We start from the raw sequence: 21,543 nt of genomic DNA, 5'->3' as shown, positions 1-21,543 counted from the left end.
GATTTAATTAACCTCGCCCCATAACGGGTTTGTTTTCCCTTTCTTTTTTTGCCTTTCTATCTCCCTACCTCCGAGATAGTTTGGGTCGCAGCAAACAGAGACAACTACACTGGGACTTCCACTGAGGACCGTTATTGAAATACCTACCGGGTTGTATCCCTGGGTCTACTCCAAGGTACTGTAACTAACTTCTTATAGCATCCACGCGGAACAATGGAGATCAAAAACTCTATCCGTCCTTTCTCCCTCTTTCTCAAGGCTGGAAAGGTCTGATTCATCCAATGTAGTGGTTTATGTGACTTAGTAGTTAATATTATCCTGCTCTTGGGGATGTGGAGGCGGGGGTCCCCTAATTTCCGGGGTGACGTTTGCCTCCACTTTCTCCAAAAATGTTGAAAAGTTCTTAGACCCATATCACAGCAATTGTTACATGATAAACATGCCAACAGTTCAAGGAGTCATATTCTACTTGACAGTACCTTTTTAATTTTCTTCAACCTTTGAGGGAGAATTTTTTTTTTTTTTTTTTTTTTTGTGTGTCTCTGGGCGCTACTGCCGAACCCAGGGATACATTGGTTATTCACCAAATATATCATATCTTGCAGTCCTTTTATTCATTGCCTATTGTTATATATTGAATTTAGGCTTACGTTAAGTCTTTTCTTTTTTTTCTTGTTTGTTTAATAATGGATGGGGAGTTGTCCGGCTTCAGACCGGCGTGATGTTCGTAATTTGTTCAATTTTTACGGCTTCTCACCGGACAGACCGGACTGTACTCCTTCCACTCACCCCCCAGTAGGGAATATTGTTCATAATTCATTCAAAGTTTAAATAATTCTTTGATTTGTACCTAATCCTGATTCTCACCTTCACGGTCTGCTGATCCTTGTGTCGGTGATACTACTTACTTGTCTATTCTTCCTTCCTCCTTCTCTTCTTTCTTCTCTTTGCCTTTTCTCTACCACCCTTTTCCCCCTCCCCTCATTATCCGTGTCCAATACCACTTTGTGCCCTGACTAACCATGGCTTATTCACAGCTGGGAAAGAACCCCCTGATAATTTCCCATAATGTGAATGGCCTTAATATCCCAGAAAAGCGGAGGAAATTGCTATATGAAATACAAAAATCAAAAGCTCAAATTGTGTTTTTACAAGAGACACATTTCAAGGGACCCAAGATCCCTACCCTGACTGACAAAAACTACACTAAAATATATGAGGCTTCTAGTACCATCACTAAGACTAAAGGAGTCGCTATTTTATTACACAAATCTGCACCCTTTGTAGTTGAAAATCAACACTCAGACCCAGAAGGCAGGTTTCTGTTCCTCTCTGGTACATTATTCGGACGTCCAACCACGCTAGCAAATGTATATTTCCCAAATAAGGCACATGTGTCCTTTTGCTCAAGAATTATTGATGAATTAAAAAGCTTTGCCAGGGGATGTATTATTTTAGGGGGAGACTTCAATGTCCCCCTAAATCCCCTTCAGGACACATCTTCAGGTCATTCGTGTATTAAATACCAATCACTGAAAAAAATCAAACATGCACTAAGATCATTGAACCTGGTGGATACCTGGAGATCGTTACACCCGGTCGACAGGGATTTCACTTTTTACTCGGCACCGCACAATAGATACACGAGAATAGACCATCTGTTCATTACTCAGAGGGACCTTCCCAACCTTACGGACGCTAACATCGGGATCATCTCTTCATCTGACCACGCTCCGATATCACTCTCTCTCTCCTCAACCACGCATTGCAAACCAGTATTTAATTGGAGGCTAAACCCCTCTCTCTTAATAGACGCTAAAATACAAAGTGAAATTCAAACTACAATCACAAATTATTTCAATGAAAACAAATCCTCTGATATCTCCCCCATGACCCTGTGGGAGGCTCACAAATGTGTGGTGAGAGGTGAATTCATTAAATACGGGGCCAGGAGAAAGAGAGAGAAGGAGCAACAAGTCCAAGATTTGATCACAAAAATTTCGACTCTTGAGGCTCAACATAAAATGTCATTAACCAAAGATCACCACCAAGAACTATTATCTCTTAGGAAATCCTTGTCCGAAATCCTAAACAACAAAATAAAAAGATCACTTTTTTTAAAAAAGGCTATATACTACGAATTTGGGGATAAGGGAAGCAAGTACCTAGCAAGGGCGTTAAAGGACGCGCAAGCCTCTTCACACATTATGTCATTAAAAGACAAATCTAATAAACTAACACATGACCCGAGAAAGATAGCGGAATCCTTTCGATCTTTCTATGAGAAGCTTTACAACATGCCCCCTCAGAATAGACCCAGCGACCTCATAGGCTCCAGACATTCAATTATGAAACAATACATCATTGATAGTGGCCTTCCTCAGATTTCAGATGGAGATGTGGAGGCATTAGAAAAGGAAATTTCCCCAGAAGAAACCAAATTGGCAATTCTAGATCTTAAAAATGGGAAGAGTCCTGGTCCAGATGGACTAACGTCCCAATATTACAAGATGTTTGAAACCTCTTTAACAGACCCCCTAACAAACGCACTAAACATACTAACCAAACAGCATAAACCATCTCAAGATTTTCTCACTGCTCACATCACAGTGATTCCGAAAGCAGATAAAGATCCGACTACCTGCGCCAGCTATAGACCGATTTCCCTACTTAATCTAGATGTGAAGCTGTTAGCAAAAATCTTAGCAAATAGGTTAAGACCGCTATTGCAACAAGTTATAGGCCCTGAACAAGTAGGCTTCATGCCAGGCCGTGAGGCTAGGGATAATACTATCAGATCCCTGAACTTAATACACGGAGCCCACAAATTAGGGATTGAAGGTCTGTTAATCTCAACCGACGCCGAAAAGGCTTTCGATAGAGTGGCCTGGGACTACATGTTGATGATTTGTGAACATATAGGACTGAAAAGTAGTATGATATCTTGGATAAGATCCCTCTACTCTAATCCCACAGCCAAAGTTAAGGTGAACAACATCCTTTCTGCCCCTATCCATCTAAAGAATGGAACTAGACAAGGCTGTCCTTTGTCACCCATCCTCTTTATATTGGCGTTGGAACCATTAATTAGACATATTAACGGGGACACAGATGTGCGTGGCTTCGGTATTAAAGAAAGAGAATTCAAAGTTTCTGCTTATGCGGACGATCTCCTCTTCTATATATCACAACCACATATCTCCATTCCAAAACTGAACTTACACTTCCGCACCTTCAGATACATATCAAACTTTAAAATCAACCATTCCAAATCGGAGGCCATGGACATCTCACTCCCCGATAAAGTAAAACAATTAACTAAATCTAATTGCCCCTACAAATGGGATTCAACCTCACTTAAATATTTAGGAATCAAACTTACCCCAACTCTAGATGCCCTCTATGAGGCCAATTTTATCCCAATCCTGAAAAACATCACTAATGACTTGAGTAAATGGGATGTTAAACATTTCTCGTGGTTCGGCAGAGCAGCCATCTTAAAGATGGTCATCTTACCTAGACTACTTTATTTATTTCACGCTTTACCCATCACAATACCTCCCTCCTTTTTCAGGAAACTAACGACTATTCAAAGGAAATTCATATGGGCTAACAAAAGACCCAGGATACAACTAAAATATATGCAATTGCCCAAGATCAATGGAGGCATAGGGGTCCCGGATTATTATAAATATTACCAAGCCACCCACCTCACCAGAGCGATCGACTGGCACTGCCATTCAACTCAAAAGGACTGGGTGGCCATGGAGAGGCACTGCTCCCGGTATCTGACCCAGTTCCTGCTTTGGACAGACCCTCACAACTTCCCTTCTGAAGTTAAACACCACCCCTTAATCAACACCACCCTTACCATCTATCACAAGCTAGCGAAATCATATAACTTATCCACCAACCCGAGCCCTCTGACTCCGGTTTCCCACAACCCAGACTTTGTTCCGGGTCTTAATATAAAGTGCTCAGCTGACCATCCTTTGCTCATTAAACATTGCATTCATGATCGAAAAATTCTATCTCTTCACGAACTAAACAACCTAAAACCCCAAAACATTTCATTGAACCAGTGGAATTATATCCAGCTGCACAGCTTTGTTCAAAATAACAAAAAGAAAACTTTGTGGGCTGGACAACTAACTGCTTTTGAGAGGATATGTGAGAGACAGTCCCCAATATCGAAAACGACATCGATGACCTATCAGTGGCTCATAGCCCCATCGCCGAATTTTGACGACAAATATAGGAAATTATGGGAACTTGAGTTATCACGCAAAATTTCTGAGAGGGAATGGGAGAAGGCCTGTGTATTTACTCACAAATGCTCCCTGAGCACAAAAACTCAAGAAACGTCATTTAAAATCCGCACGCAATGGTACATAACACCAGCGAAAATGAAGTCGTGGTCCCCACAGTACTCCGGAAGGTGTTGGAGATGTCTAGCTCACACAGGCACATTTCTACATATTTGGTGGAACTGTGACATGATCAAAACCTTTTGGAACAAAGTTGTGCTCCTGATCAAACATATCACCGGTTCTACCTTAGAATTTAATGCGGCAAGCTGTTTATTACACATCAATAAACTCTCATATAGGTCATATAAAAAGTCTCTAACGAGACATCTACTCAATGCGGCCAAATCTCTTATACCTTTACACTGGAATTCCAAATCCGTCCCCTCGACTAAGAATTGGGTAGACAAGGTTACTTCCACATATGAAATGGAGGAAACTCTAGCCATCAAAAAAGAAAATAGCGGACCCTTCCATGACATGTGGAGACCATGGTTGATATTTACTCTTTCTTCGGATTTTAAAAAAATGACTGAAGATTAGCAATCTCACAATCAACCCTCACATTCCACTTGGACCTTTAGTATACGCTTCTACAATGAGCTACTTGATCAAGTACCACTTATCAATAGTACTTCATTACCTCCCACTCCCTTCCCTTTTCTTTTCCTTCTCCTTCTCTTTCCTTTTACTCGTCTTCTTTAATTCCTATCTTCGCTTCCTTCCCCGCCCTCTAGTGGCCTTCTTTGAGACAGGCATATGTCTTTGGTCCTGTCTCATCTAAGAGAGGGTATCCAGTTTAGATACCCCCATTATACCTCAGGAGCTGACTTACATGTTCTATGTTGTTGCACTAACTTTTGATTCTACATTACATGATGTTGTAACTTATGTACATGTTGTACAGTTATACCTATATGTCATACTGCCATTGTTAATACTGTACATGTTTATTATTGCGATTCAATAAAGCTTTTATTGAGAAAAAAAAAAAAAAAAAAGAAAATAAGATTTTATGTTTTAGTATGACTGTACCACTAGCCAGATTCATAAAGACATACTAAGATGAGTTTGGTGTGAAGTGGTCTGCTTAGAGCCCTAACCTTAACTCTACAGAATATACAGTATCTTTGAAATGAACTAGAATGGCAATTGCAAATAAGGCTTCTCATCCAACATGAGTACCTGACCTCACAAATACACAAATAGCTAAATGGGTACAAATGCCCACAGACCCACACCAAAATCTTGAAGAAATGCTTACAATGCTTACAACTTCTTATCAATTCCCACAGTTTTGGAATGGGATGTCAAAAAGCCCATATAAATAAAATGGTCAGGTGTCCAAGTGTTTGGCTTTATAGTAAATAGCTTATTTTGGCCAGAAAAGTTTGCTTAATCAAATACATGTTGACTTACCATTGCACTGCACACTCTTGAGACTTCCTTTGGATCATGCAAAAGGGATACATCCACCATCTTTTGTTTTTCCAGAATGAGCAAACAGATTGTCAAAATTTCTTCCTCAAACTAAATGCGAGACAGTATATAATTTATAGTGACACAGATACTTTTATTCAGCTTATATTCAGCTTTTAATGAACATATTAAATTTTTGATATATGTACATTGCTTACTCAACACACACACACGTATTTATATATATTTTTTTTATTATAAAGTACAGTAAAAGTAGAAAATTAGAGTAAGAACAGAAAATGAACTCAATAAAACGACAACTATTTTTGGCTTTTTACATTTTTTTACTTTTTTTATTTTTTTAATTTTTTTTTTACTTTTTTTTACACTTTTTTTGTAACTGTAAAAAAACGTTAAACGTTCCCAGCTAGGGTCTCTCAAAATGCAATATCCATCTAACATCTTTCGAGACCCTGTGTGAAAGTGTGCCCTAGACTGTGCCGTGCCGTACCCTATACTAATACTCTACTAGTGTGTGGTAGCGACGGAAACAGTTCCCGATGCAGAGACCAGGTTGGCCAGACAGGAGGGACAAAAAATATCTGCGTTTTTCTACAGACACAAAATCTTCTTTGGGGTGCTCTTTGGGTAGGGGTACCAGGGAGTAGATCTGGAAAATGCCTCTCATGCAACCGGCTCACTGCATCTGGACTGTGAATTTGGGCCACAGCACCTTCTGGGGGGGGGGGGGGGTAGTTTGGGACTTTATATAAAGCATAGACCAGGATTAGCCCTGAATACAGGAAGGGCTGTGATGATCTCTTCCTGGAATTTTAGGAAGGGTTCACTACTTCCTGACGCTTTTTATAGCACATAAGTTTTCAGCAGAGCCAATCAGAATAAGTATACAGGCACTTTTTTGTACCAGTGTCTGGCCTTTTGGGCAATTAGGTATGGCACCATCATCTGTTCGTTGATGTCCACCCCTCCCATATTTGTATTCGTGAACACAGAGGGGCTTCTCAACAACACCAGTCGTCATTGCAATTTGGACTGTCATATCTGCGTGAATGGAGGACAGAAAAAAAACATTCTGTGTGTCCCTCCACTTCACTGCAAGCAATTTATTACACTTCGGGCAGGCTCTCTCCCCCCGTCTAAGTCAGGAATCTACAAGCCGTTGGGGGAAGCCCCGGCGGTTAGGTTGCACGGTGCCACATGCGCCAATTCCAAAATCAAAAAGGTGACTAAAAAGCGGCACGCTTGTGTAATAATTGTCCACGTATAAATGGTACCCCTTGTCGAATGAGGGTGACACCAAGTCCCAAACATTCTTGCCGCTGCCCCCTATGTAGTCTGGGCAGTTTGGGTGCTCCGCATTGCTATATTTTCCCTTGTAAATCCAGGAAACTACATGTATAGCCTGTTTCCCTGTCACAGAGCTTATACATCTTGACCCCATACCCGGCATGCTTGCTGGGGAGAAACTGTTCAAAAGCAAGGCAATCAGAAAATTTAATCAGGGACTCATCAATGCAGACAGCTTGTTGGGGCGTATACAAGTCTGCAAACTTTTGGTTGAAGTGATTAACGAGGGGCAGAATTTAGTGGAGCCGGTCATTTCCAGGGTCACCCCGAGGACGACAGAGTTCATTGTCACTGAAGTGCATTAAACTAAAGATTTACTTGTATCTAGTCCTGGCCATGGCAGCAGATAACACAGGCATGTGAAGAATTGGGTCAGTGGACCAATATGACCGCAACTCGCTCTTTTTAGTAATGCCGATGAGGAGGAATAGGCCCAGAAAGGTTTTAAATTCAGTGATACATTTCCATGCAAATTCTCTGGCAAGGGTAAAATTTGGATTTGCGGTGATGAATTGATCGGCATATAAATTGCTTTGGTCCACAATAGATCTGTACAGATCTTCTGTGAAAACACAGCTCATAAAAACCAAGGAGAGTAAAATCGGCTGTTTCCACCTGAATTTCGGGTTAGCATGTGAATAGGGGAACTACAGACGCTGCAGAAGTGGTGGGCTCCCAATCAGGATTTGCAAGCACATCAGAAAGGACACTATGGGCTCTGCGGGCCTTTCTTCAAATTATTGGTGGCTGCAGGACACTACTTGTGCTAGCCACCACACCAGTTTGAACTGCATTTATGGGACTCGACACGTCATCAAGTGTTACTGCAGTGCTGGTTTTACAATGACCATATGTACCAGGCTGTTGGTGCTTGCCAGTTCCACAGAAGGTTGAGAGGCACTAGTACCGACAGTCTGCTGCATACGAGAACCCTGCGATTGTTGCACCTCAGCAACAGAAGAACGGGGTCGGGTATGCCTGATCTAAGCAGGGACCACTACTCCGTCATCAGAGCTATCTGTCAGGGGGCCACTGCTGTCTACAGGTTTAAATATGGAGCCTGTGTGGGCCTCTTCACTAGTGTACCTCTGTTTGGACATTTTGGCCAATAAATTTATAGGTACCTAGTGTGACTCACAGGTAAAAAAGCACCTGGTTGTCAAGGACTTTTTGAACTGCTACCAAAAAATGTAACTTCTAGTGCTAGCAGAGATCAGGCCTGACTCTGCTAACACTGCGGTATAGTGTGCTGTGTATCAGAAGCGACAGTAATCTGCTGATACTGCACTTCTTGGGGGATGAGCGGAGGGGCTATACACAGGTGCTGGCAGGTGTCGGGGCGGATCCTGCGTTGCGTTTTGGAAACACTATATTAAACTATTAGGGACGCTAGTATAGTTCTGATCAGATGAAAGATATTGATCCATTCAAACACTATACTAGTAATGGAGGTGTTTAGTGTGTGTGTGTGTGTGTGTCACTGGCAATCAAGGGGTTAAAATGTATTACTAAATATGCGGCGGGCAATCTGACGCTATCCTGTATTGACGCTTACTAACGTTACCGCTAACTGATGTCACCTGTGACACTAATACAATGATCAGAAAAAAAGATCTGAACACTATAATAGTAACACTATGACAGGGCAATGAAGGGGTTAACTAGGGGTGATCAGGGGTAGGGATGGGCTGGATGTTCGAGTCAATCGTAAGTTGGACTTGAACAATGGGTGTTTATGTGTTCTCCGAACACTCAAACACCCAGGGCGCTCAGCGGCAAGTTCACCCGCTGATGAGCGCTCCATAATGCACTGCACTATTGCGGTACATTAAGTGCTTGTGATTGGCCAAAGCATGCACCTGACCTGTATGCTTTGGCCAATCATAGCACAATGTCCTGTCAGAGCCACGATTGGCCTAAGTCCACGCCCCACACTATATAAGGCTGCTGCTGACACGGCAGCCGTGTATAGTGTGTTATAATAGAGGTTAGGCAGGTAGTTAGTGGATAGTGTGTTGAGTTAGTTTAGTGCAGTCAGTGTAGGGTTCAGGATATACCCCACTTTTAAAATGTTAAAATTAATGTTAATGTTTTAAAAATGTTGTAGTCCTGGGTCCCCTCTCATTGCCCCCCAAGTTTTGTGTCCCTGGCACTTATAGCTCGTGAGCAGTGCCATGCCAAGCGGACCAAGATTTCCCATAGACGCCAATGTTAAAGACAGAGAGCAGTGCCATGCCAAGCTGACCAAGATTTCATATAGACGCCAATGTTAATCACTCTAAGACCGGAAGGATTTGTCCCCTTAACCACTTAAGCCCCAAAGGATTTGGCTGCTCAAAGACCAGGGCATATTTTGCGATTCGGCACTGCGTGACTTTCACATTTTTTATATGAATTTCCCCCCTAAAAAAATGTAAAAATCAAATTTTTTTAACATTTTAGGCCAATTTGTTTTCTGCTACATATTTTTGGTAAGTGTATGGGGGTTGGTACCTCAGGCCAAGTTAGATGGGACTTTTAAGGTAAGTAATAATTGTGCAGAAAAATCAATTATATAAAAAAAGACAGATATTTAATGTCTTATATTAGATATGGTACACGTGAGTACATGGTTATTAGTGTTGGGTTATAGACCCAAGTGAAGAGGTGTCCATAGTTAGAAAGTTGCGTGACATATGTGAAATCGGTGACAATTTAGGATAGATCAAAAATTTGTACATATTTTTGGTTAAAAAAAAAACGCAGAAAGCGTATTTTGATTGGTTTGCGCAAAAGTTATTGCGTTTACTAACTATGGGAAAGATTTATGTCATTTTTATTGTTTTTTTTTTTAACTAGTAATGGCGGCGATCTGCGATTTTTTTTTTTTGCGGGACTGCAACATTGCGGCAGACAGATCAGACCCTTGACTGACATTTTTGACACTTTTGGGGGTACCAGTGACATTACTACAGTAATCAGTGCTATACATATATACTGTTACTGTAAAAATGACACTGGCAGGGAAGGGGTTAACTTTATTGGTGATCAGTGGGTTAAATGTATCCCTAGGGGCATGATTCTAACTGTGGGGGGCGTGGCTTGGATGTAACCACAGAGACATACAATCCTACATAGCAGGATCGTATAGTCTCTGCAGTTACACCAGGGAGAATGACAGACGGCTGTGTTTACATCAGCCGTCTGCCTTTCTCCCTCTCCAGCGGGAGATTGCGGGTAATGGCGGAAATCTGCGATTTTTTGCGGGACTGCAACATTGCGGATCGGACCCCTAACTGACATTTTTGACACTTTTGGGGGTACATGTGACATTACTACAGTAACTAGTGCTAAAAATATGCACTGTTACTGTAATAATGACACTGGCAAGAAAGGGGTTAACAGCATAGGTGATCAAGGGGTTAAATGGGAGCCTAGGGGAGTGATTCTAACTGTGGGGAGGCGTGGCTTCTGAGATGACCATAGAGACATGTGATCCTCTATAGTAGGATCACATGAACTCTGTGATTATTTCAGGGAGAAGGATGGTCGGCTGTGTTTACAACAGCTGACCGTCCTTCTCTCTCAGCGTGGAATGATCACGGGTGTCAGGTGGCAATCGGAACCGCCTGACCCATGCATCGGCTTCCCCGCTGACGAGCCCCCTAGCCTCCTGTGAGCAAGTGACATAGCTCTACGTTGCTTTGGCCAGGAGCGGCTGCCTGCTGCAGTAAATCTGCGGTAGGTGGCCGTGAAGTGGTTAAAGACTGGGAGCAGTGCCATGCCAAGCTGACCAATACTTCCCATAGATGCCAATAAGTGCTGAAAGCTGAAAACTGGTCTAGGCAGGAAGAGGGTGAATGTGCCCCATATTTAAGTAGTTAAGGAGAACCCTATGACAGAATAAAAAAAAATGGCATGGCCCCCCCCCCCCAAATCTATACCAGGCCCTTTGGGGATACCTGATGCAGCGGCGGCTTATCGTCAGTCCCCCGGTGTCTCCTCGAGTCCTCCCGCCTCCTCCTTGGCCAATGGCATGGTTTTTACCTTTTCGGCCATTTAGGAAGCGAGTCTCGGACCCGCTTCCTGATTGGCCAGGAGGAGGATCCGAGTGACAATAGCGAATTTTCATTCGCTATTGTCACACAATGGGTGGGCTCGGGGCACACTGTTCTGCGCCCCAGGCCCTCCCTTTTCTGAAGCCTATTAGAGCCTCTGGCTCTAATCAGGTGACTCAGAAAAAAAAACCCATTGAACTCCATGCGTCTGGCGCCCCGCATGTGGATAGGGGGGGGGGGCGGCGCCCCTGCTCCCCCAACACACCGGCCGCCACTGTTAAAATCACTGCTTCTGTAAAAATGATCATTTTGAAAAACTTTTTTTGCATTGATACATGTCCCCCAGGGAAGTACCCAGGTCCCCATACACTTTTTATGGCATAAACTTGCATATAAGCCTTTAAAATGAGGACTGTTAATTTTTCATGTTCGTGTCCCATAGACTTTATTAGAGTTTGCATGTTCGCTAGAACTTTTTCCCTGTTCGAGATGTTCTGTTGCGAACTGAACAGGGGGGTGTTAGGCCCATCACTAATCAGGGGGTTAAATCTTTATTAGGGGATGTATGGTGGGTACTCTAAACCTATCTGGGATTGCCTCTAACTACCACTAACTGTCTCTCACACTAACTGAAGTCACAAGTGACACTAATACAGTGATCAGTAAATTGTCTGTGTATTGTATATTGTATATAGTGTACACTGTGACATGGAGTGAAAGGGTTAACTGGGGGTTGATTAGGGGTTTAAATGTGTGCCTATGTGTACTGGTGTCAGTGTAGTGCTTGTGTACTCACAGTTGATGCTCTCTTCTCACACTGGAACCGAAAAGGGCTCCAGGAGAGAAGATTGCATTATTTCCTGTGCCTGTGTTTACAATACACAGGCACGGGACATTCTGCAATTGGTCAGAAACGATCACTAGGTCCAGGCCAAAAATATATTGGCCTGGACCTGATCAGTTCTGAACTGAATCAGAACATTGTGGGGATGGCAGGCGCGTGCATTGCCCCTAACCCCGCACGCGATTGACGTACATTTATGTCGGTTCATGCAGCCGAAACACCTTGCCGCAGTAAAAACTGCGGCAGATGGTCGGCAACTGGTTAGGAATATAGTATTGCCTCAGTAGCACTGTAACAAGTAAGTTAGACGGTATAGATGTTTTACAGGACGACTGGTGTCGGTCCATATGTCTAGTCAATGTCATAACTAGTGTTGAGCGAACACGGACTGTATTATTCGTGTTCGTACCGAATAATTGGATTTTTTGTACCCGAACACGGACACGGACACTTTACTGTATGTTCTGGTAAAAATCCGTGTTCGGTCGTTTTATTTCCGGGTTTTGCATGCTTTGGCGCTCTTTTCATGGCGGGCTTTCAACAGCCAATCAACAATCGTTTAACTGGTGTGCCTTAAGCCATCCCAGCCATGCCTGCAAATGTCTCAGTAGCTGTGATTGGCCGTCTGAAGCATGTGACCAAGTCTTTATAAGTTCCAGGCAGCCGCAGCGTCTTCATTCTGCTGCTTAGATCAGGGACAGAGCACACATCAACGTGCTGGCTGCTGATTAGGGAAAGACAGGCAGGAAAAAACCATTTGTGTCCGGATAGAATTGAGGGACAGGTCGGAGTGTTTAGGCAGGGCGAGTTGTAGGCATTTTAGGGATAGAGTCTGCTGAATTATAGGGTCAGTGTCTTCTACAAACTACAATCGATATTGCTGTGTGGGGGGTGGGGTCTGCACTCAATCCTGATCTACGATCTCTTCTCAATCCTGTTAGGGAGAGGCTGCTGCTGAATTTTAGGGTCAGAGTGTTCTACAAACTACAATCGATATTGCTGTGTGGGGTCTGCACTTAGTCCCGATCTACGATCTCTTCTCAATCCTGTTAGGGAGAGGCTGCTGCTGAATTTTAGGGAAACTGTGTTCTACAAACTACAATCGATATTGCTGTGTGGTGTGGGATAGGAGATAGGCAGGTGTCAGTGATCCACATCCATTTTTCTGTGTGTGAGCTGCAGTGAACACAATCTTTTTGGGCTGCAGTGAACACAATCTTTTTGGGGTGCAGTGAACAATGTCCTTTTTGGGGTGCAGTGAACAAAATCTTTTTGGGGTGCAGTGAACAAAATCCTTTTTGGGGTGCAGTGAACAACATCCTTTTTGGGGTGCAGTGAACACAATCTTTTTGGGGTGCAGTGAACAAAATCCTTTGTGGGGTGCAGTGAACACAATCTTTTTGGGGTGCAGTGAACACAATCTTTGTGGGGTGCAGTGAACACAATCTTTTTGGGGTGCAGTGAACAAAATCCTTTGTGGGGTGCAGTGAACACAATCTTTGTGGGGTACAGTGAACAGAATCTTTGTGGGGTGCAGTGAACACAATCTTTGGGGGGTACAGTGAACACAATCTTTTTGGGGTGCAGTGAACAAAATCCTTTTTGGGGTGCAGTGAACACAATCTTTGTGGGGTGCAGTGAACACAATCTTTTTGGGGTGGAGTGAACAAAATCCTTTTTGGGGTGCAGTGAACAACATCCTTTTTGGGGTGCAGTGAACAAAATCCTTTTTGGGGTGCAGTGAACACAATCTTTTTGGGGTGCAGTGAACAAAATCCTTTGTGGGGTGCAGTGAACACAATCTTTGTGGGGTGCAGTGAACACAATCTTTTTGGGGTGCAGTGAACAAAATCCTTTTTGGGGTGCAGTGAACACAATCTTTTTGGGGTGCAGTGAACAAAATCGTTTGTGGGGTGCAGTGAACACAATCTTTGTGGGGTACAGTGAACAGAATCTTTGTGGGGTGCATTGAACACAATCTTTGGGGGGTACAGTGAACACAATCTTTTTGGGGTGCAGTGAACAAAATCCTTTGTGGGGTGCAGTGAACACAATCTTTGGGGGGTACAGTGAACACAATCTTTTTGGGGTGCAGTGAACAAAATCCTTTGTGGGGTGCAGTGAACACAATCTTTGTGGGGTGCAGTGAACACAATCTTTTTGGGGTGCAGTGAACAAAATCCTTTTTGGGGTGCAGTGAACAACATCCTTTTTGGGGTGCAGTGAACACAATCTTTTTGGGGTGCAGTGAACAAAATCCTTTGTGGGGTGCAGTGAACACAATCTTTGTGGGGTACAGTGAACAGAATCTTTGTGGGGTGCAGTGAACACAATCTTTGGGGGGTACAGTGAACACAATCTTTTTGGGGTGCAGTGAACAAAATCCTTTGTGGGGTGCAGTGAACACAATCTTTGGGGGGTACAGTGAACACAATCTTTTTGGGGTGCAGTGAACAAAATCCTTTGTGGGGTGCAGTGAACAGAATCTTTGTGGGGTGCAGTGAACACAATCTTTTTGGGGTGCAGTGAACAAAATCCTTTTTGGGGTGCAGTGAACAACATCCTTTTTGGAGTGCAGTGAACACAATCTTTTTGGGGTGCAGTGAACAAAATCCTTTGTGGGGTGCAGTGAACACAATCTTTGTGGGGTACAGGGAACAGAATCTTTGTGGGGTGCAGTGAACACAATCTTTGGGGGGTACAGTGAACACAATCTTTTTGGGGTGCAGTGAACAAAATCCTTTTAGGGTGCAGTGAACACAATCTTTGTGGGGTGCAGTGAACAAAATCCTTTTTGAGGTGCAGTGAACACAATCTTTGTGGGGTGCAGTGAACACAATCTTTGTGGGGTACAGTGAACACAATCTCATACTTCTGAAGATTTGAGGGTGCTGCCTGTTCCATACTCCTCCTCCTACTGCTCAACCATCCTTTTAGGGGTACAAACAATAGTAATTGGGACCTAGTGTGGTGGTGTACGTGTGAGATACATACACTTTCTTTTTGATCATATTTTCTATTCCGCTATTCAATTAAAACCTTTGGGGATCAATTAAATTGCGTGATAGTCTGTGTTGGTACGTGTGAGATCCACCTTTCCAAGTTTTTGGGGTTCATCTCATACTTCTGAAGATTTGAGGGTGCTGCCTGTTCCATACTCCTCCTCCTACTGCTCAACCATCCTTTTAGGGGTACAAACAATAGTAATTGGGGCCTAGTGTGGTGGTGTACGTGTGAGATACATACACTTTCTTTTTGATCATATTTTCTATTCCGCTATTCAATTAAAACCTTTGGGGATCAATTAAATTGCGTGATAGTCTGTGTCGGTACGTGTGAGATCCACCTTTCCAAGTTTTTGGGGTTCATCTCATACTTCTGAAGATTTGAGGGTGCTGCCTGTTCCATACTCCTCCTCCTACTCCTCAACCATCCTTTTAGGGGTACAAACAATAGTAATTGGGGCCTAGTGTGGTGGTGTACGTGTGAGATACATACACTTTCTTTTTGATCATATTTTCTATTCCGCTATTCAATTAAAACCTTTGGGGATCAATTAAATTGCGTGATAGTCTGTGTCGGTACGTGTGAGATCCACCTTTCCAAGTTTTTGGGGTTCATCTCATACTTCTGAAGATTTGAGGGTGCTGCCTGTTCCATACTCCTCCTCCTACTCCTCAACCATCCTTTTAGGGGTACAAACAATAGTAATTGGGGCCTAGTGTGGTGGTGTACGTGTGAGATACATACACTTTCTTTTTGATCATATTTTCTATTCCGCTATTCAATTAAAACCTTTGGGGATCAATTAAATTGCGTGATAGTCTGTGTCGGTACGTGTGAGATCCACCTTTCCAAGTTTTTGGGGTTCATCTCATACTTCTGAAGATTTGAGGGTGCTGCCTGTTCCATACTCCTCCTCCTACTCCTCAACCATCCTTTTAGGGGTACAAACAATAGTAATTGGGGCCTAGTGTGGTGGTGTACGTGTGAGATACATACACTTTCTTTTTGATCATATTTTCTATTCCGCTATTCAATTAAAACCTTTGGGGATCAATTAAATTGCGTGATAGTCTGTGTCGGTACGTGTGAGATCCACCTTTCCAAGTTTTTGGGGTTCATCTCATACTTCTGAAGATTTGAGGGTGCTGCCTGTTCCATACTCCTCCTCCTACTCCTCAACCATCCTTTTAGGGGTACAAACAATAGTAATTGGGGCCTAGTGTGGTGGTGTACGTGTGAGATACATACACTTTCTTTTTGATCATATTTTCTATTCCGCTATTCAATTAAAACTTTTGGGGATCAATTAAATTGCGTGATAGTCTGTGTCGGTACGTGTGAGATCCACCTTTCCAAGTTTTTGGGGTTCATCTCATACTTCTGAAGATTTGAGGGTGCTGCCTGTTCCATACTCCTCCTCCTACTCCTCAACCATCCTTTTAGGGGTACAAACAATAGTAATTGGGGCCTAGTGTGGTGGTGTACGTGTGAGATACATACACTTTCTTTTTGATCATATTTTCTATTCCGCTATTCAATTAAAACCTTTGGGGATCAATTAAATTGCGTGATAGTCTGTGTCGGTACGTGTGAGATCCACCTTTCCAAGTTTTTGGGGTTCATCTCATACTCCTGAAGATTTGAGGGTGCTGCCTGTTCCATACTCCTCCTCCTACTCCTCAACCATCCTTTTAGGGGTACAAACAATAGTAATTGGGGCCTAGTGTGGTGGTGTACGTGTGAGATACATACACTTTCTTTTTGATCATATTTTCTATTCCGCTATTCAATTAAAACCTTTGGGGATCAATTAAATTGCGTGATAGTCTGTGTCGGTACGTGTGAGATCCACCTTTCCAAGTTTTTGGGGTTCATCTCATACTTCTGAAGATTTGAGGGTGCTGCCTGTTCCATACTCCTCCTCCTACTCCTCAACCATCCTTTTAGGGGTACAAACAATAGTAATTGGGGCCTAGTGTGGTGGTGTACGTGTGAGATACATACACTTTCTTTTTGATCATATTTTCTATTCCGCTATTCAATTAAAACCTTTGGGGATCAATTAAATTGCGTGATAGTCTGTGTCGGTACGTGTGAGATCCACCTTTCCAAGTTTTTGGGGTTCATCTCATACTTCTGAAGATTTGAGGGTGCTGCCTGTTCCATACTCCTCCTCCTACTCCTCAACCATCCTTTTAGGGGTACAAACAATAGTAATTGGGGCCTAGTGTGGTGGTGTACGTGTGAGATACATACACTTTCTTTTTGATCATATTTTCTATTCCGCTATTCAATTAAAACTTTTGGGGATCAATTAAATTGCGTGATAGTCTGTGTCGGTACGTGTGAGATCCACCTTTCCAAGTTTTTGGGGTTCATCTCATACTTCTGAAGATTTGAGGGTGCTGCCTGTTCCATACTCCTCCTCCTACTCCTCAACCATCCTTTTAGGGGTACAAACAATAGTAATTGGGGCCTAGTGTGGTGGTGTACGTGTGAGATACATACACTTTCTTTTTGATCATATTTTCTATTCCGCTATTCAATTAAAACCTTTGGGGATCAATTAAATTGCGTGATAGTCTGTGTCGGTACGTGTGAGATCCACCTTTCCAAGTTTTTGGGGTTCATCTCATACTTCTGAAGATTTGAGGGTGCTGCCTGTTCCATACTCCTCCTCCTACTGCTCAACCATCCTTTTAGGGGTACAAACAATAGTAATTGGGGCCTAGTGTGGTGGTGTACGTGTGAGATACATACACTTTCTTTTTGATCATATCTTCTATTCCGCTATTCAATTAAAACCTTTGGGGATCAATTAAATTGCATGATAGTCTGTGTCGGTACGTGTGAGATCCACCTTTCCAAGTTTTTGAGGTTCATCTCATACTTCTGAAGATTTGAGGGTGCTGTCTGTTCCATACTCCTCCTACTCCTCATCCATCCTTTTAGGGGTAGAAACAATAGTAATTGGGGCCTAGTGTGGTTTTGTACGTGCGAGATACATACTCTTTTTTGGATCATATTTCCTATTCCGCTATTCAATAAAAACCTTTCTAGGGCAAGATCTTAAATTACAGAAATATGAGGAGACCGTCAAATAAGGGCCGTGGCCTGGGTCGTGGTGCTGCTGGTAGAGCTCCTGTTGCAAGGAGAGGACGTGGTCGATCTGTGCCAGCTACACGCACAAGTGAAACACCTTCCTCAAGTGTGAGTAGGCGACAGAACCTGCATCAGTATTTGGTAGGGCATCATACGCCCCTAGAAGTGATGAGGCCAGAACAAGTGGAGGCGATAGTAGATTGGTTTGCTGCTGACAGTGCCTCCAGTTCCTTCACATTGTCTCCCACCCAGTCTACTGCAGAAAGGTCACAGTTGGCACCTGCAGCCGATGTCCAACCGTCTTTCACCTCACCCCCTTGCAAATCAGGCAAGCAGTCTGAGCCCCAAGCCATACAGCAGTCTCTTCTTCTTTTTGATGACTCTGTCAGCAGGGTTTCCCAGGGCCATCCACCTAGCCCTGCCCCAGAAGTGGAAGAGATTGAGTGCAGCGATGCCCAACCACTTATTTCTCAAGATGAGTACATGCAAGGATCATCGCAGCACGTCTCCGATGATGACGAAACGCAGGTGCCAACTGCTGCGGCGTTCAGCATTGTGGAGACCGACAAGGAGGGCAGGGGTGAAGACTGGGTGGAAGAAGATGTGGAGGACGATGAGGTCCTCGACCCCACATGGAATGAACGTCATGCAGGTGACCTGAGTAGTTTGGAGGAAGAGGCGGTGGTCGCACAGAGCCACCAGCACAGCAGAAGAGGGAGCAGGGTGCAGAAGCGGAGCGGCCGTGCCCTAGACACTACGCCCGCTACTGCCCAACGCAGCAAGGGAACGAGCGCACCAAAGTCAGCTCAAAGGAGTTCTCTAGCGTGGAAGTTCTTTAGAAAATGTGCTGATGACAGGACACGAGTGGTTTGCACCCTGTGCAATCAGAGCTTGAAGCGAGGCATAAACCTTCTCAACCTGAGCACAACCTGCATGATCAGGCATCTAAGTGCAAAGCACGAGCTGCAGTGGAGTACACACCTTCAAAACCAAGAAACGTCTCTGGCTCATCCTGCTTCCTCTTCTGCTGCAGTCTCGGCCGCTCCAGCCACATCTGTAGTGATACCGGCACCTGCCACCCCGCAAACAGACGATCTGTCAGCAACACCACCACCTGGGTCACCAACAACCATCTCCACAATGTCCCGTGGAAGCGTTCAGCTTTCCATCTCCCAAACACTTGAGAGGAAGAGGAAGTACCCCCCTACCCACCCGCGATCCCTGGCCCTGAATGCCAGCATTTCAAAATTATTGGCCTTTGAAATGCTGTCATTCCGTCTGGTGGAGACGCACAGTTTTAAAAACCTTATGTCGGTGGCTGTCCCACAGTACGTCGTGCCCAGCCACCACTACTTTTCCAGGCAAGCCATCCCTTACCTGCACAACCAAGTGGGGGAAAAAATCAGGTGTGCACTGCGCAACGCCATCTGTGCCAAGGTCCACCTAACTACCGATACGTGGACCAGTAAGCACGGTCAGGGGCGTTATGCGGCACACTGGGTAAATGCAGTGGCGGATGGGCCTGAGGCGGATAGCAATTTGGCGCATGTCCTTCCACCACCGAGGATTGCAGGGCGCTTCAGTTTGCCTCCTGTTCCTAACTCCTCCTACTCCGCTTCCTCATCCTCTACCGCCTCCTCATCTGGACAGCGTAACACCTTCACCACCAACTTCAGCACGGCCAGGGGTAAACGACAGCAGGCAGTTTTACAACTTGCCTGTTTGGGGGACAAACCACACACCGCGCAGGAGTTGTGGAGGAGCATGGAACAGCAGAAAAATGAGTGGTTGCTGCCAGCGAGCCTCAAGCCCCGCCTGGTGGTGTGCGATAACGGGAGAAATCTCATAGCAGCTCTGGGCCTAGCCGGTTTGACGCACATCCCTTGCCTGGCGCATGTGCTGAATTTGGTGGTGCAGAGGTTCCTTAAAAACTACCCCGATATGTCAGAGCTGCTGCAGAAAGTGCGGGCCGTTTGTGCGCACTTTCGGCGTTCTCACCCTGCTGCTGCTCGCCTGGCAGCGCTGCAGCGTAACTTCGGCCTTCCCGCTCACCGCCTCATATGTGACGTGCCCACAAGGTGGAACTCCACCTTGCACATGCTGGAAAGACTGTGCGAGCAGCAGCAGGCCATAGTGGAGTTTCAGCTGCAGCACGCACGCGTGAGTCGCTCTGCGGAACAGCACCACTTCACCACCAATAACTGGGCCTCCATGCGAGACCTGTGTGCCTTGTTGCGCTGTTTTGAGTACTCCACCAACATGGCCAGTGGCAATGACGCCGTTCTCAGCTTAACTATCCCACTTCTATGCCTCCTTGAAAAAACAATTCGGGCGATGATGGAAGAGGATGTGGCACAGGATGAGGAGGAGGAGGAGGATGAAGAGGTAACATTTCCAAGGCTTTCAGGGCAGTCATTCGCAAGGGGCTCCGAGGGTGGGTTCCTGCACACACAAACGCCAGGGACACAATTGTCCAGCAGGGGCACAGTTCTGGAGGATGAGGAGGATGAGGAGGAGGAGGAGCTGGAGGAGGAGATGGAACCATGTTCACAGCAGGGTGGCACCCAGGCCAGCTCATGGCCATCACTGGTGCATGGCTGGGGGGATACAGAGGACACGGACGATACACCTCCCACAGAGGACAGCCTTTCGTTGCCTCTGGGCAGCCTGGCACACATGAGCGATTACATGCTGCAGTGTCTCCACAACGACCGCCGAGTTGCCCACATTCTAACTTGTGCTGATTACTGGGTGGCCACGCTGCTGGATCCCCGTTACAAGGACAACGTACCGTCCTTAATTCACTCACTGGAACGCGATCGCAAGATGCGCGAGTACAAGCGCACGCTGGTAGACGCCATGCTGCTGGCATTCCCATCTGACAGCGGGGCCGCAGTGGAAGCACAAGGCAGAGGAGGAGGAGGAGGAGGTCGCCAACGCAACCAGGGCACCGCCAGCACCTCAGAAGGCAGGGTTAGCATGGCCGAAATGTGGAAAAGCTTTGTCAGCACGCCACAACAAACAGCAGCACCAGCAGCTCAGATGGAACGTCTTAGCAGGAGGCAGCATTTTACCAACATGGTGGAGCAGTATGTGTGCACACGCCTACATGTAGTGAATGAGGGGTCTGCCCCCTTCAACTTCTGGGTCTCCAAATTGGGCACATGGCCTGAGCTTGCCCTTTACGCCTTGGAGGTGCTGGCGTGCCCTGCAGCCAGTGTATTATCTGAACGGGTATTTAGCACGGCTGGGGGCGTTATAACAGACAAGCGCAGCCGCCTGTCCAGAGACAATGTGGACAAGCTCACGTTCATTAAAATGAACCAGGCATGGATCCCACGGGACTTTTCCGTACCTTGTGCAGAATAGCAATGGATACCGACCTTACCCACCCATTGTTCCATTTTTGCTCTTTCTCACTCTTTTGGGGTGTACCCTCATTTAAAATTTGTGAAAAGAA

General features: G+C 44.8%; 1 protein-coding gene across 1 annotated transcript in view; it reads right to left on the bottom strand.

Annotated features, from left to right (window-relative positions):
• The window catches only part of LOC309567158 (protein-glutamine gamma-glutamyltransferase 6-like), a 102,245-nt gene that overhangs the window by 56,864 nt on the left and 23,838 nt on the right, over positions 1 to 21,543 (bottom strand). Inside the window, exon 4 of the mRNA XM_082272505.1 lies at positions 5,727 to 5,837. Within this exon, the coding sequence (XP_082128631.1) occupies positions 5,727 to 5,837 (111 nt within the window). The remainder of the gene's footprint in view (positions 1 to 5,726; positions 5,838 to 21,543) is intronic.

Source organism: Pelophylax lessonae (assembly GCF_965119305.1).
Source record: "Pelophylax lessonae genome assembly, chromosome: 11".
NCBI classification, from domain to species: domain Eukaryota; kingdom Metazoa; phylum Chordata; class Amphibia; order Anura; family Ranidae; genus Pelophylax; species Pelophylax lessonae.
Note: the sequence above shows the minus strand (reverse complement) of the source record. Positions and strands in the feature narration are given on the sequence as shown.